At 34.9% G+C, this 14429-nt stretch overlaps 3 protein-coding genes across 6 annotated transcripts; 1 reads left to right on the plus strand and 2 right to left on the minus strand.

Annotated features, from left to right (window-relative positions):
• The first annotated feature begins 366 nt into the window (after positions 1-366).
• On the plus strand, positions 367-4316 carry LOC108487989 (protein GAMETE EXPRESSED 3). The gene is made up of 9 exons (XM_053020254.1): positions 367-651; positions 749-1075; positions 1284-1530; positions 1613-1897; positions 1986-2072; positions 2657-2689; positions 2773-2832; positions 3086-3228; positions 3717-4316. Exons 1-9 carry the CDS (start codon positions 367-369, stop codon positions 4314-4316), a joined length of 2067 nt encoding a protein of 688 aa, XP_052876214.1.
• Positions 4317-4645: 329 nt separating this feature from the next.
• Positions 4646-8202, minus strand: LOC108486936 (probable hydroxyacylglutathione hydrolase 2, chloroplastic). Of its 4 annotated transcripts, none has more exons than XM_053019828.1 (8): positions 7973-8200; positions 6991-7173; positions 6621-6824; positions 6329-6452; positions 6050-6150; positions 5314-5388; positions 5127-5225; positions 4646-4904 (listed from the first exon to the last, which is right to left on the minus strand). In XM_053019828.1, the coding sequence occupies exons 1-8, from the start codon at positions 8045-8047 to the stop codon at positions 4758-4760; spliced, it is 1008 nt and encodes a 335-aa protein (XP_052875788.1). In that variant the 5' UTR covers positions 8048-8200; the 3' UTR covers positions 4646-4757. The 4 variants fall into 4 exon arrangements, with proteins under 4 accessions (XP_052875788.1, XP_017646595.1, XP_017646594.1 ...); XM_017791106.2 differs by having other exon boundaries at positions 8000-8198; XM_017791105.2 differs by having other exon boundaries at positions 7881-8133.
• Positions 8203-9255: 1053 nt separating this feature from the next.
• On the minus strand, positions 9256-14039 carry LOC108486946 (uncharacterized). The gene is made up of 5 exons (XM_053019827.1): positions 13804-14039; positions 11933-12909; positions 11340-11648; positions 11014-11105; positions 9256-10324 (listed from the first exon to the last, which is right to left on the minus strand). The coding sequence occupies exons 2-5, from the start codon at positions 12881-12883 to the stop codon at positions 9439-9441; spliced, it is 2238 nt and encodes a 745-aa protein (XP_052875787.1). The 5' UTR covers positions 12884-12909; positions 13804-14039; the 3' UTR covers positions 9256-9438.
• Positions 14040-14429: the final 390 nt, after the last annotated feature.

The following is a 14429-nucleotide window of genomic DNA, read 5'->3' on the forward strand; positions in this document are numbered from 1 at the left end:
GAGAGAGAGTAAAACTATAAAAAGATCAAGTTACATAATGAGTAAAGGTTGAGAGATTTTTTAGAATTAAGATTATAATGTATAAATTTTTAGGACTAAGAAAACTATGTTATGGTGTTATTTTTTGGTGAGCGATATAAAAGTTGGTAATTAAAAGAAATTGACTAATTAAATGATATTTTGTAATATTGATAACTAGAAAAAACATGCGGGTGAGGGGCCGTCTAGTTTAACTTTGCTTTCCCGCCCAAAACAGGCAGTTAAGAAACCGTTTTTTGTTGTTCGATTCTCCACGATATGAAAGTCGGAACTTGATCAACCTGTCCCTCAAAATTCAAATATTTGTAGTTTCTCCAAAACCTCTCAATGCCTGCAACCTTTTTCCTTATCTTCTTCCTCTTCATGGTGGCTTCTCAGTCGACATGGTTCCCTAATTACCCACATTATCCACACTTGTTTTCCGCTCAAGAACGTTTCAGAAATCGCGGTGATAGGCTTTCCAAACCTTTAATCGGAGAGAGTGGAAGAATTTATGCTTGTTCTGAGGATATGTTATTAGCATTTGAAAACAATGGCTCCATAGCTTGGTTTTTACCTTTGGGTTTCGAATGCAACGTGTCTAAAGCCCCAGTTCATGGTGGCAGAGGAAAGGTAATAATTGAGCAAAAATCTTCACTAATTTAAAATGGTTCTTTCAATTTTCTTTTGCTGGAATGCAGTGATTGTTTATGTCGTCAAATATTGGCAGATATATTTGATTGCAGAAAACAGGGTACTCCGGATCAATATAATGAAAATTGGAACTTCAGAACCTGCGGTTCAAGTTCTGTTTGATCCTGGACCAGGTCAACGAGGAGATGAAATTGTTGGGATTGCAGTAAGTACGTTGTGTTCATCTGTGATCATCAATGTCAAAAATCGGGGTTTGTTTTCCTATTTGATGCGAGGACAACTACTTTGGAGTGTTGGACCAGTGATAGATCAGTATGGTTACAGGCAAGGTTGCTGGAAAAATGTTTCGGATTGTTATTTTGCTTCAGCCCCCGTGATTGATCAATGCGAAGCTAGTGTTTATGTAAGGTCTGCTCACCTATAATCTACAAACAATAATCTCATCTTTTGATGGTAATTTCTTCTACGCTAAAATGGTTTGAACATGCAGTACGACGTAAAAATGCATAAGCATTTTAAGACTACCAACTCTTTGATGAAATTCCGGATCTCCTAATATAAGACTGTAGTTTGCCTTCTAGGATGATGTTTTCATGTTTTGGCATATGCAGATCTCAAATACTGAAGGGGAACTTTATTCTCTGTCGATTCGAAGTCCAGAGTTTAAATGGATTCAGGACTTAAGTTCATTTGATAAGCTTTACACTATTACACCAGGAAATAATGGCATCTTATATGTTACTGTACCGGTTAAGTCTCTTATTTTGGCACTAGACGTTTCTTCAGGGAATGTTCTTTGGCAGACCAGTATCGGACAATTGAGTTCTGCAGAATCTTCACCCGTGGTTGATTCTTATGGTCAAGTTTTACTTCTTTCCCTACTAATTTATGTTATCATAGTTCCTTTTGTTGCTTCTAACTTCATAATTGAAAACAACAGGTTGGGTGACAATTGGTTCATTGGATGGATTTTTATACTCATTTTCTCCTACTGGCACTCTCAAGAAATTTCCTAAAGCAGCTGTATTAGATTCTGTGATCCAATTTAGCATTTTCCTCGACTGCTCTGGATATGCAGTATATTTCTGTCAGACAGAAATGGAGGAAAAGGTTATCCATATGAACGACCAATTCGCTCATGTCTCTGCAATGAAACCGAAAAGCTCAATCTTTACGTTGATTGTTCCATCTACTGGCAAAATCTACTGGTCTGAAAGCAATCATGGTGATTTATATCTTTCTTTTAATCATCATTATTTCAATTGTTTAGTGGATTTACATTCTTAGTGTCTTTTTATGGTTGATTTTATCAGGCCCTTTTTTATCTTCATTGTCTCAGAGTGATCTGCAGAACTTTGTAGTAGATGAGGGTATGCTTCTGGCTTTTGTCACTGCTTCGAGTAAGATTCTTCGACTTGCTCTTGTAACCTGCTTCTTTCAGTTCATACATATCTTACTTCCATGGCTTTTAAAACCAATATTTTCATGTGAACATCATCTTTGTTACTGAGATGCGAGTGCCCATATAAGTATATAAGATATTGGTATGTTAACTTTTTCTAGTTTTTTTTTTATGTGTTTAGAGTATATCCCATACCTATGTTTAGAACTCCATGTATGTGTTGGATGCATTATGCATTAGATTTTAACAAAAATAAGAGCAGTAGGATAGATAACTATTACCATTCATTTTAATATAAGAAAAACTTCATTTTTCTAGTTTTTCCATAAATTTAAAATATCTTATACTTCTGTCTGGATATGCACCAAGACACAAAATTAATTCATTTAATCAAAACCATTACCATGGCTCTAAATGTTTAGTGCTCTCATAGATGGAACTTAATCATTCAAAAAAGTGTGATGTAATGCTTATTTAACTATATAAACACATACCTAGGATTTTATGAACTGAATAGCTTAAATTGTTTAGAAATTTAATAAAGCGATGGTGTCATTAAACTTAGTATTTTGGATTTTTCAGAGATTGGCAACCAGCTATCTTGTCGCAGCAAGGGTAATTCTTCGTATTGAACACCTTGTCATGTTTTCTGTTTCTTTAATTAGTGATTTGACACAGATCTCTGACCCTGTCATCAGCTCTGAAGCTTGCATCCAGCTGCTCCCAAGGAACACGCAAGCGCCAAAGTGTCTACACCGGTAATTATCGGCAATTTCTGACCCAATATGAAAAATACATGTATCAAAATTTATATAATAAAAACATGAATATATTATATGTTAAACTTGATTATGATATGATATGTAATTTAAATACGATATCAATTTTAACTAATAAAAACATGAATATATTTTATATTAAACTTGATTATGATATAGAGATATGATATAAATACAATATCAATTTTAACTCTAGAATCTAAAAAGAGCTAAATTGGCGCTTCACTTCCAGGTAATAGAAGTTCCATATTTCTCTTCTTGTTATTGGAGTCCATAATCCTGGTAGTTTTAGCTGTAGTCGTGCGGTTCTGTTGTGTCTTCTGGAGGAAGAAGAAGCTTCAAGATCAAGACCTTGGACGCTTTCTAGAAAAACGGGTAAGTTTTAATCTTAGTTCGTCTCAAACTTGTTTCTTATCTATGTTATTTGGATTCGGGTTGAGTGTCATCAAGTTTTATTTTCAAGTTTTTCATGTTTGTGGAAAATTCTAAATGCCCATATCTGAAAGTGGACCGTAGGAAACATGATAGATGATTGCCAAATATTATAGATCAATATGTTACTGAGATAGAGCAGAAAGATGGTAGAGAAGGCAAAGATACACAGGTTGATAAGAGTACTTATCGACTGCGCCAAAAATAACCATCCTAAACAGAAACTCAGTTATGAACCTGGATTTTAACTCAGTAGTCCGTCGGTTTTTGCTATTATAACATTCAATAAATCCGCAGTTTGAATTTGAACATCAACATTCCATAAATCTGGAGTTTGCATTTGAACATCTACAATCATATCCATCTTTTAATTGATAAAATAAGAAGTTAACAGTATATAAACTAAATGCTTTTCTGTTTGGTCCTTTCAGAGATCTCTTCAACTTAAGAAGAAAGCATTTGATAGAACAATTACAGAGCTTGAGCATAAGGCTACTGAGGAAGCAGTAGCCACTGAAGAAACGAAGGAAGAACTAGGCAAACTGGTTCGAGAAAGGCAAGGCATCGAGAGAAAGCTCTCCACAACCTACAGTTTAGGCAGAGATGAAAGAGTTTCAAATCCAAAGTCTGTTCTTCCATTATATACAGGAAGACCGAGCTATTCTTTCCAAAGGGCAAAGAAAGGAAGTGTGACTATTTTCTACACATTAAGCAATACATCTTCTGAAGGAAGCAGCGGTGAGAGAGAATATGTTTCAGATTCCGAAGTAGAAGAGGAGCATGTTGTCAAGGGAAAGGGAAAGGCAGCCATTGAAGATGAAAGTTCAAGTAATGATGAACAGCTTGGGAGAAAATATCAAAGAAGCCCATTAAAACCAGCTTCAAGCTCTAAAGGGTATACGGAATCTTTGTTTGTTGAGCAAGAATCTGGGGAAGAAAATTTTCAAGATGAGGGAAAGGGGGTGAAAACCGTGCCAAGTAGTAGCAGAAGCATTTGGTTAAAGAGGAGGACCTTTTCTTCATTAAACTGAAAACTAGAGTGTAATTAATGTTAATGACACAGCAGAGCCTTGAACAAAATTTCTATAAATTCAGACAAGTCCAACTTTATGAGTCTCTTTTTTAGGTTAAAACTTGCAAGTTACGCTAAGAAAATATTACTGAAAAAAACAAAAACCATAGATTTACAAGCCAGGAACACGACCTGCATTTGCTTATGATATAATAAAAACAGGACGCAAAATGTTGGTCAAATATTTTATTACCAAAAAGCAAAAAAGTAGAGATTTGATTAACAGATTTAATTTTCAAAAAACTTAGAAAAATTAAGGGGAAAAAATGAAGCATATGGACATGGAAGTGGTAAACATTGGTGCTGTTTGATCATTTCAGAAATGGAAGAGCAACCATGACTTCAGCTATACACAAACAGGAATGAAGTATCATATCTGTATCTATGTATGTAAGTAATCCTAGAAATTATCCTTTGCTCTGCGTATGATACCGAAGGCTTCTGCCTCATTTGCTGTCACCGGAATTTTTAATGCTTTCCGGATTTCTGCACTTGATGTCCGGAGGAATGGATTGCATTCCTTCTCCATCTTTAATGTACTAGGAACCTGAAACACCACGTTAATGGTCAACTTATCCTTGAATATTTCAGTTCAAGATACACCCATCTCAAACACTAAACCCTTAATCAGATCACACACAAGCATCAGACATGGATGCTTTAAGGGAAATGAAGAGTCTGGATAACATAACTGACCAGCGTGGTTTTACATTCAAACTTTGAAAGATTCTATAAATCAATAACAAAAGAAGCAAATTTCAGAAATTACCGTGGGCAATCCCTTGTTGCGAAGGTGAGCTACATGGGTTGCATAAGCCTGAAGTGCATCATTCTTGGGATCTATAGACAAAGCAAATTTCGAATTACTCTGCCAAAATGGGTACATATAATGTTAGAGCACATCAAATTCAAAGACTAGGAAAGTTAAGTGATTAGGGTAAAAAAAATAGACTAACCAAAGTATATTCATGACCACAGTAGATATTTGTATCATCAGGTAGTGACATGATCCGCTGAAGGGAAGAAAGCATCTGTTGGATAGAAGTTCGGTTGTTATGATAGTATCAAAAACAACGAAGGTTTGCCAGATTATAAAAGGATCATGATATATGCTCCCAGAAATCTACATTTGTTTGGTTTTAATTTAACTCCATGAACCTTCAGTTAGTATAAAATGAAACTAATGTCCCAAATCGTACAATGACCCGTGCAAGTGTAGAAGTAACAAAAAAGAAGACCCCACAACGTTAAACGATAATTTCAGTTGACATGTTCACATGCACCCCATTTCCGGTGGAAATTATAAGGAAAAACTGTGCATAGAGATGATTGAACTACCACTGCACTGAACAATTAATCAACCATTAGTACTTCAACTTTTTCTGTGAAAAAGATGAGTAAGAAAGTCGAAGCAAAACTAATAAGAACAAATGACAGGCAATTTTTTAAAAGTTTTTTAACTTCTAAACCTCAAAAATTCATTTCACTAGTAAATAACATGAGACGGTTTGAACTTTGTATCCTATTTTCCCTAGCAATAAATTTGCATCACTTTGATAGCTGAATCCCATTTTCTCCACAAAGTAACTTATTTACCATATGTTTGCATTTAAAACTTGCAATATACCGTTCTGGGGTGTCCACTGTCAGGCTGTCAGCTACGATATGGTAAAATATAGATGTTAAAATTACCTGCTCCGGAGTGCCTTCTAAAAGCTTGCCACATGATAAGCTGAACAAAGTGTCTCCAGTAAAAATTGCTCGAGAACCAGGAAAATAGAAGCTAATATGGCCTGCATACAACAAATTAAATTTAAAAATAAATAATAATAATAATAATGGGAAATGAAAAGATACAACCTATCACAATCAGGAAGCTTCTATATTCCAAGTATTCTTTCCTTGAAGTTTGAAATAATAAAAAGTATCTGATTAATGCAATTTCCGAGAGAATTGGCTAATGAATCTAACCTCGGGTATAACCAGGGGTCTCCATGACATGCACTTCATGACCTGCAAACATCCACTTTTCCCCATCATTTAGAACAATGTCAATTCCAGGAATCCTATCCTTGTCTATTCCAGAACCAATCACCTACATGAAAAAAGAACGATGACTATTATTATTAATATTATTATCATTATTATTGTTATTATTATTATTATTACTCCATATGTGAGCTGATAAGTTGAGAGGGAATTAACTTTCTGATACAAGCTGAAAGGTGACAGAAAATTTAGCAGGAGATAAAGTTGTCCATACCTTTGCACCATACCTTGCTTTTAACTCTGCGTTCCCACCAGTGTGGTCGTGATGGTGGTGGGTATTCAATATATAAGTCAAGTTCCAGTTTCTTCGACTCAAAGCATCAATAATTGGCACAGCTTCTGAAGGATCAACAACTCCAACTGTGCCTGTGTCCACATCATGTAAAAGATATGCATAGTTGTCTCCAAGACATGACACCTGAAAAAAAAAATGGTTAGTGAAAGCTTCATATCTAACGTACATGAAAACCAGTTATTATAACCTTCAACCACAAGTCGGAGGACTCTTTTTCATGTCAAAAGAAAAGGGCCAATAAACGGTCCATCAAAAGAAAATGCAATTAGAGATATAGAGGTTTGCTCACCAATTCAATTTGTAATGAGGAAGACATATTGGAAACACTGCAAAACTCTGCAACCCTAAGAGATCGACTCGCTCCACGCAAGGTTTTGAAGGGAATTGATAGTAAGTGCATAAAGCCATACACAAGACCCTTTCTAATGCAAAGTTGCCTATTACCTGGCCAGACACAAAGCCCACTCCTCACCTAAAACATTGGAAAGCAGGCTTTCAAACTTAAATACCATAAACCAAAATATACTCAAGAAAAAAGTTCCTGCAGTAACAATCAACAGATTTCAGAGAACCCATGCGGAAAATAATAATGAAAGTTCATATTAAAGGATTTGTATTTACAGTCGAGATCCTAAACCGCCAATATATTTTTTAAGGGAAACATCAATACACACAAGGAAGTGACTTCACAGCGTGGATATCGACATACGATATAAACAAAATATAAAAACTCAAATTCAGATTGAAGTCAAGGCTTTCTTTTAAAGACTTGCAGTCTAAGTTAGTCCCTCTTCATCTTTTTTCTCCTTAACTAGCTATGTCCGCCATATATTTGAATATGAATATGAAGGTAAAATCATTCAAAATATATGAAAAGAAAACTGAAACTACCGAATCCCAGTAACAATAGCTTGTAGCAAATGATTCATATCATGCAATTCAGAAATAAAAAAATTGTTTAACTTTTGATTGTTCTTATAAAGGTAAAACTATAGAAAAGCACATCACTGAATTTCGGAAGATAGAACTAAAAGTAAGAAAAAATCAGTAAGAATGGCACATAAATCAAATCAAGCATCACAAATAGCAAAACTCAAACTAACCATTAAGCAAAAATAGGCTAACAAAAACACCCATTTACTCAATTAGCCACAACAAGGGGAAAAAACAGATCTTTACCATCATATTTTCATTTCTCTTCATAAAAAGAGTTAGAAATTCAACAGAAGAAAAAACAAACATGCAAAATAAAAAGAGAAAGAAAAGAAAACCATAAAAGAAATGAGAAAGAAGCAAACCCTGGAACAAGGAAAGGAGGCCATATCAGGTGAGGTTTTAGAGAGCATTCAATTAACACTTCCTCTCTCTAAAATGGGTTTACTTTTTTTTTTTTTTTTGAGTTTTTTTAGAGAGAGGAAGTGTCTGTATTTGTGGGTTGGCACTCAATAATGCGTGTTTTCCTTTTTGTGCTTATGTGGGGGAGGGAGAGAGGAAGGGAAAAAAAAAGAACCTTTGATTTTTTAGGTAATAATAATTAATTAATTAATTAATTAAAACTTTGATGAGTTAATATAGAAAAAATGAGCAGTTAATTGTAAAATAAAGATATTTTTGGCCGGCACTTCTACAAGCTAGAAATATTTTAAAACAAAAATATTTTTTAATATAAAAATCAAGTAACTTTTGAAAGGAAGGACTTTTGCTTGATAAAAAACTGAAAAAATAATGTTTATTTTGTAAAGGAAAAATTATATTTTTCGTTTTAAATAAAACAAAAGCTTTTTAAGTAAAAAGAAAAAGATGAAGAAGATTAAAACAAATATTTTCCATCTTGTTTTCTGTGAAATTCACCATTAATTAGTTTTAAATTATTTATAAAATATATTAATAAAATTATAAACAAGGAGAACTTTAAATTTTAAATATATATAATAATAATAATAAAAGGTTGCATCTGTAATCCGAGTCGACCCGGTCATATACGTGGGGAGGCGTATATTAATTTCAATTAAAATTTGACGATTTAGCTTTGACGATAAGGTTACCGTGGGTGAGAATTTAAAGGTAGAAAAGCCATTGGTGGAGTCACACGTGGAAGTGAGGTTGGGCCATATTGGCGTCATGATTGCGGTGACCTTTTGTGGGACATTGTTAGCTTCACCCACCAATTTGAAATGCTCTCCCATCTTTATTAACACTTTTTTTTATTACTAATCTCATCATTTAATATATCAACATTAACTTAACCTATAAATTCACTTGAAATCTTCATAAAATTTTAAGTTGACGCTTATATATCTTATTAGTTTTTTTTAATTTCAGGAACTCTTTAATTGATATTTTTTAAAAAATAATAATCTTTTAATCGAAAGTTAAAAACCTTCATTATCTGTCTAATAATATATATGTATATAACAACTAGTATAATTAAATCTCTATCTCACTTGGAAGAATGAAGATGCATGAATTGATGGGGTTTTTGTAGATCTAATAAGCACTTTCTAAAGTGGTTTTAGTCATTTGCCAATGGAACAGAGTTTTTTAGATTCTAACCTTTTCTGTCGAAAGATAGATATATTCAAGTTGGACAAACTGTTTCATTTGTATAATTTAAGCCAACAAATACAACTGTAAGAAAAACTTGCACTTTGCAGTGCATTCATACCCAAAACCCATGTTGGATTTATATACATATATGATAATTTAGTAAAAGCTCCTCCGATGTTTTGCCATGATGTCACTTTTTCGATTTTGTTTCAGCTGCTCGAATAGGTGGTAACGGTTGTGATCCGCCACCACCTAGAGCAGCAGCAGCAGATTCGACATGTGTAAGAAGATACTCGTATATTTTCTTCCTTAGCCGATCAATTGTCTCTGATGAAACATGGGGTGTCATCTCTTCTCCTTCTCCTTCGTCTTTGTTTGAACTGATTTCGTCTAACCAGTCATTCACACTCTTAAGCTGTGTCAACATCCCAGCTATTTGATCATTGTCTGATAAAGCAGATGTATCGACATCGACATCCAAGAATTTCTCGACAAATCCTAAGAACCAATCCTGGGACTCCATTCGCAGCATTTCAGCCAAGTCAACAGCCTCATCAAGGCCATTTCCCCTTGTCCATTCTGGTGGTGGCTGGACCGGTACCTTTGGTCCGAGGCCCGAAACATCCCCTGCTTTTCGAAGAACACCCTGTGCTACAAGCTTAGAAACAATTACCGGACGAGTTTTCCCTTGGGCTTTTGCAGAAGCATTCTTAGCAGAATTTTCTAGAATTAAAATGTTTTGATTGCCAGGGATAGCCTTCTGGCTTTGCACAGATGCTGATGCATGACTCGGTATTGAATTATGTTCTTTGGTAAAAACCGAGAAGGACGATAGATTGGTAGCCAATGCGGCTTGCACCCATGAAGCTGCATATTTCCGCCTATCCAATGCAACCTTCACTGCCTCTTCTGATGGATTTCCTTCAGACTCCGGAGATGAACTGACTGGAATAGTTTTCAATAAAGAATCAGCAATCATCCGAACATTATTCAACCTCGCATGCAGAGTTAAGAACTGATCCACTGCAGGCTGAGGATTATCTTCCTTGGCAGAAGTAGTAAGATCAGAATATAAGCTGCAACACAAAAATAGTATACCAAATATATAAGAAATCAAAGAACAATCAGCTATAGATCATCCATAAAAGATTACAAAACATAATTACAATAATCTCCAGAATCTGTCAACCCTTTGTTACATAACCAATATCCATATATGAATCACTTCAATACGGCGAGTTTGTTATGGGTGTCTCAACATGCACCAACCTACATAGCTTTCTCCAGGTCCAACCACTTAGTCTCCATTAATACCCACTACTACAAAGAACATTGTATTTATGGAACAGAAAACTGATCATGACATTACCGAAGAACCTATATAACCTTTATATAGTTCCCTCTCTCCAGCTTTGTCCTCAAGGCCATAGCTGCGGCCAACTTGTGGTCATTTTTGCTTACGGAATTTAACAACACCAATGTATAAAGATAAGATATATTCCTATTATGTACTTTAAGGTCCATGGAAAAGCTAAAAGTTTCATTTTTCTTCCCTCTCAGAAAAGCAAGAAATTTTGCGGCTACAACTGTGGAAGACCCTTGATTCTAAATGGCTTCCAATCCCAATCAAACCAAGGTTTAAGCTGTGCTAATGTATGGTTGCTAAACAATCAGCCTAGTTTTGAAATTAAGAAGTCTTAGCTTTTACTGCCAATTTATATAATTTGATTTGCTAAAATTTCTTTTATTGTTAAGTAGCCCATACCTTAAACATCGAAGTAAGCTCTCTGAAGCAGCAGCCTCTTGTAAAGCTTCTATTGCTGCCGTTTGTGCTGCATCTCTATGTTTCATGACCTCCTGTAACAACAAAAATAAATCCGACATGAGAATCACAAAAGGAACTATGTATTTCGGAATGCCAGAAGGTAATTTATATAAAAGTTAGTTTTAGTTAAATCTGGACTTGGTACTTTTCTTCAAAAGGAATTTGCTAACAGCAGATACATCCTTTTTACGACAAGATAACCCTTAAAAGAGACTTTGTATAAAAACTATGAAGGTTATCAAGAGTAAAGAGTCATAGGTTCATACCTTTCCGAGCTTTGAAAGAGAAGAGGGGAGTGAACCCCATGAAACACTTCCATCGGTCAATCTTTTACTATTTATTGGAACCTTAACCAAGTTCCCCAAGCCACCATTACTACTTAGATCTCCAGATTTCTTCCCAATGTAAGTTCTCGGTTTATTTGGTTTCTCTTGCTCATCCAACATTCCATTTGGCATGACTTTCTTAGTTGAAACCAGAGATTTACTCTCCTCTTTTAGTGACCTGGTCGATGTTTGTAGTTTATTCTCCTCTTTGGGCAGCAACTTTTCGCTTGATGTGCTCTTTCTAGGAACCTGGCATCCGGATTTTAGTTATTACGGAGGGGCAACAAGTTGAAGACAACCATGTCATACATGTATGCCATATCCTAAACTTAAATCAGAGTCCAAGCATCATCTTAGGTTATATCCTTAAGGAAAAATCAATTCAAAAATTGAACAACTCAAAACAGTAAAAATGGATTTAAGAGAAAGGAACCAATTACATTCTATAATCTCATATTTTAAACTTACCAAGGCATTACTCAGTTAAAACTAACAGATCAGACAAATTAAAAGACAAGAACAAGAAAACTTACAGAAGTGCTCCGAGATTCTTGCTTGATATCATGCTTGCTAGCCCTCGGTTTAGAATGGTCCCTACCCTTCACTTCCAGATTCCCTTCCCAGCTCTTTCTCAAAGCCTTTGCTCCTAATTCAATCCCCTGAACCAAAGTTTTGATAACCGGTACTTTTTTCCCAGTCGGACTCGTCCCATGTAAAGAACTCGGCTTCTCCATGGATCCCACCTTGGGACTTCCCTTTCTCAGAGCCTTTATTTCCGCCTGCCGCTTAATCCCAGAGGCAAACTTCTCAAAAGATGTTGGCAATGAATAACAACTAGTGGGGGAAGACGGAATCGACCGTGAGCTTAGAACCTTCAATTTCCCCAAAGGTTCCTTCTTCGTATCTGAAGTCAATGCCGGTTTAGTCGATTGAGACTTTGATCTAGTCAAAGAAGCCATTTTCTTATCCAACTGATCCTCTCTTGCACCACCATTTGATCTACTCCCAACATATTTATCTTTCTCTCCACTGACTTGTTTTGATGGTGACTTAACTTTCTCTCCAGGTTTTGAAATACCAGAGCCATTTTTACTACCATTATTAAGGAATCCAAGAGAATGAGTTGCAACAATATCCTCGGGGCTCCCAACACAAGGGTGTCGCCCAGGGACCGGCCTAACCCCATGAAGAATGGGAACTGGTGAAGCTGATTCTAAGCGATCAACATGAATAAACTGACCTAATTGGATCTTATCACTAAGAATCAGATCATCATGTTCATCAGGCAATGATACATATGTAGCATGACATGAATCTGAAACCTTAAGGTAAAAGCCTTGGTTAGGGAAGAGCTCACCCCCTGCTAGTGCAGGAACTATACTCACTACTTGCAATAGAGATGACCTGTGCTCACCAGCAACCTTCACATCCGTGTTCATATGCTGTAAAAGCTTCAGAAGAACCCCTGGAACAAGATTTGCCATTTTGGGTGCCTCCAAATTGCATTACTCTTTACAAAAAAAAAAAAAAAAAACCTCACACAAATAAACTCAAACAGGTTGTGTGAGAGAACAACTGAGACCTTGAGTCAAAACAAACTGAAAATAAAACTTTGGGGTCAATACCCGGATTAAGAAAAACAAACCCAATCAAGGATCAAAGCTTAACATTTCACAACAAATATATATATATATATGGAAGATGATATTTGCAACAAATTGTACTAGATTCAGACTAATGGGATTGCTTTACTGCAACTTTTTTGGGCTCTTTAATATTAGTTTAACAAATAAAGAAAGGGAAAACAACAGGTTAGACAACCACCCAGAAGAGATCTATTAACAAAAAAACATATTAATCATAGACCCCCCCTAAACAAAGAAAATTTTAATGGAATGAGATGTATTCAATAATTAGAAGTAACAACAACAATAATGGTGGTACAACTTGTAAAAATCCACCAAACCCAGATAAGAAAATAGACAAATTAATAAATCATAATGGACTTTGGCTGTTTGTATAGAACCCCCCCCCCCCCCAATTTCTTCAAATATCAACCATTTGCTGACCAAAACCCAAAATGGAAATGTAAAAAGAAGAGCAAAAAAAAAAATGAAAAAACTTTGGGTTGATTTTAACTTTAAAAAAGGTGACTTTTCAAGGACGATAAAAGATTTAAAAAAAAAAAGAACAGAGCTTCAGAAAGGGTTGCTGAAAATTTGCAGGAAACAGGAAAAAAGGTAGAAAAAAAAAGAGAATAATGGATTGGTTAGTTTAATGCATGATTGGCATAACACAAGAAAGATAGAGAAAAAGGGAGAAGATGTGTGTCAGAATCTGACACATTTACATATATATATACACATGCACAAACATATAATGAATACAAAACTTGGAAACTGACCCACTTTGGCTTCTATTTGAGTTTCCAGTACTTTGGTAAACAAAAGAACTGCTCAATGCTGGAAAAATTGAAAATGAGTTTTCATGAATTCTTACAAGAACTGAGTAGGAATCTTGGTAGAGAGTAAGTTATTTCTAAATTCAGATTTCAGTTTTTCATTAAGGACAACTTTTTTAATTGCTAAACAAAACACTTGTTGCTTTCACTTTTTTCCATAAAATATATTTTCTAACACACATTCAATGAATATATTTTATTTCTTTGAAAAGAAATACTTTTCAGATTATAAAATTAATCAATGAATTCTTTTCCCAGATGAAAAAGTTAATTTTAAGTTTTAAACAGGGTTTAGTATTTTAATTGAAGAATAATGGAAACTTGGAAAATGTTATTTTATTTTGTTATGCAAATGGTGCATGTGCAGAGTAATGGGGGGTGTAAGAAACAAGGCAATGGCTTGTCGGTTACCTGAATAAAGGTTGTCACATCATCGGGATAATTGCTTTTTTTAATATTTTTTTATTTTTTACATAATAATTTATTCATCTTTTCAATTTTAAAAAAATTATTTAATTTGTTTTTACCATTTTACCCAAAAAGTTCGTTTTTAAACATTGATAACAGAA

The sequence above is a fragment of the Gossypium arboreum genome, chromosome 10 (genome assembly GCF_025698485.1).
Source record: "Gossypium arboreum isolate Shixiya-1 chromosome 10, ASM2569848v2, whole genome shotgun sequence".
Taxonomy (NCBI): domain Eukaryota; kingdom Viridiplantae; phylum Streptophyta; class Magnoliopsida; order Malvales; family Malvaceae; genus Gossypium; species Gossypium arboreum.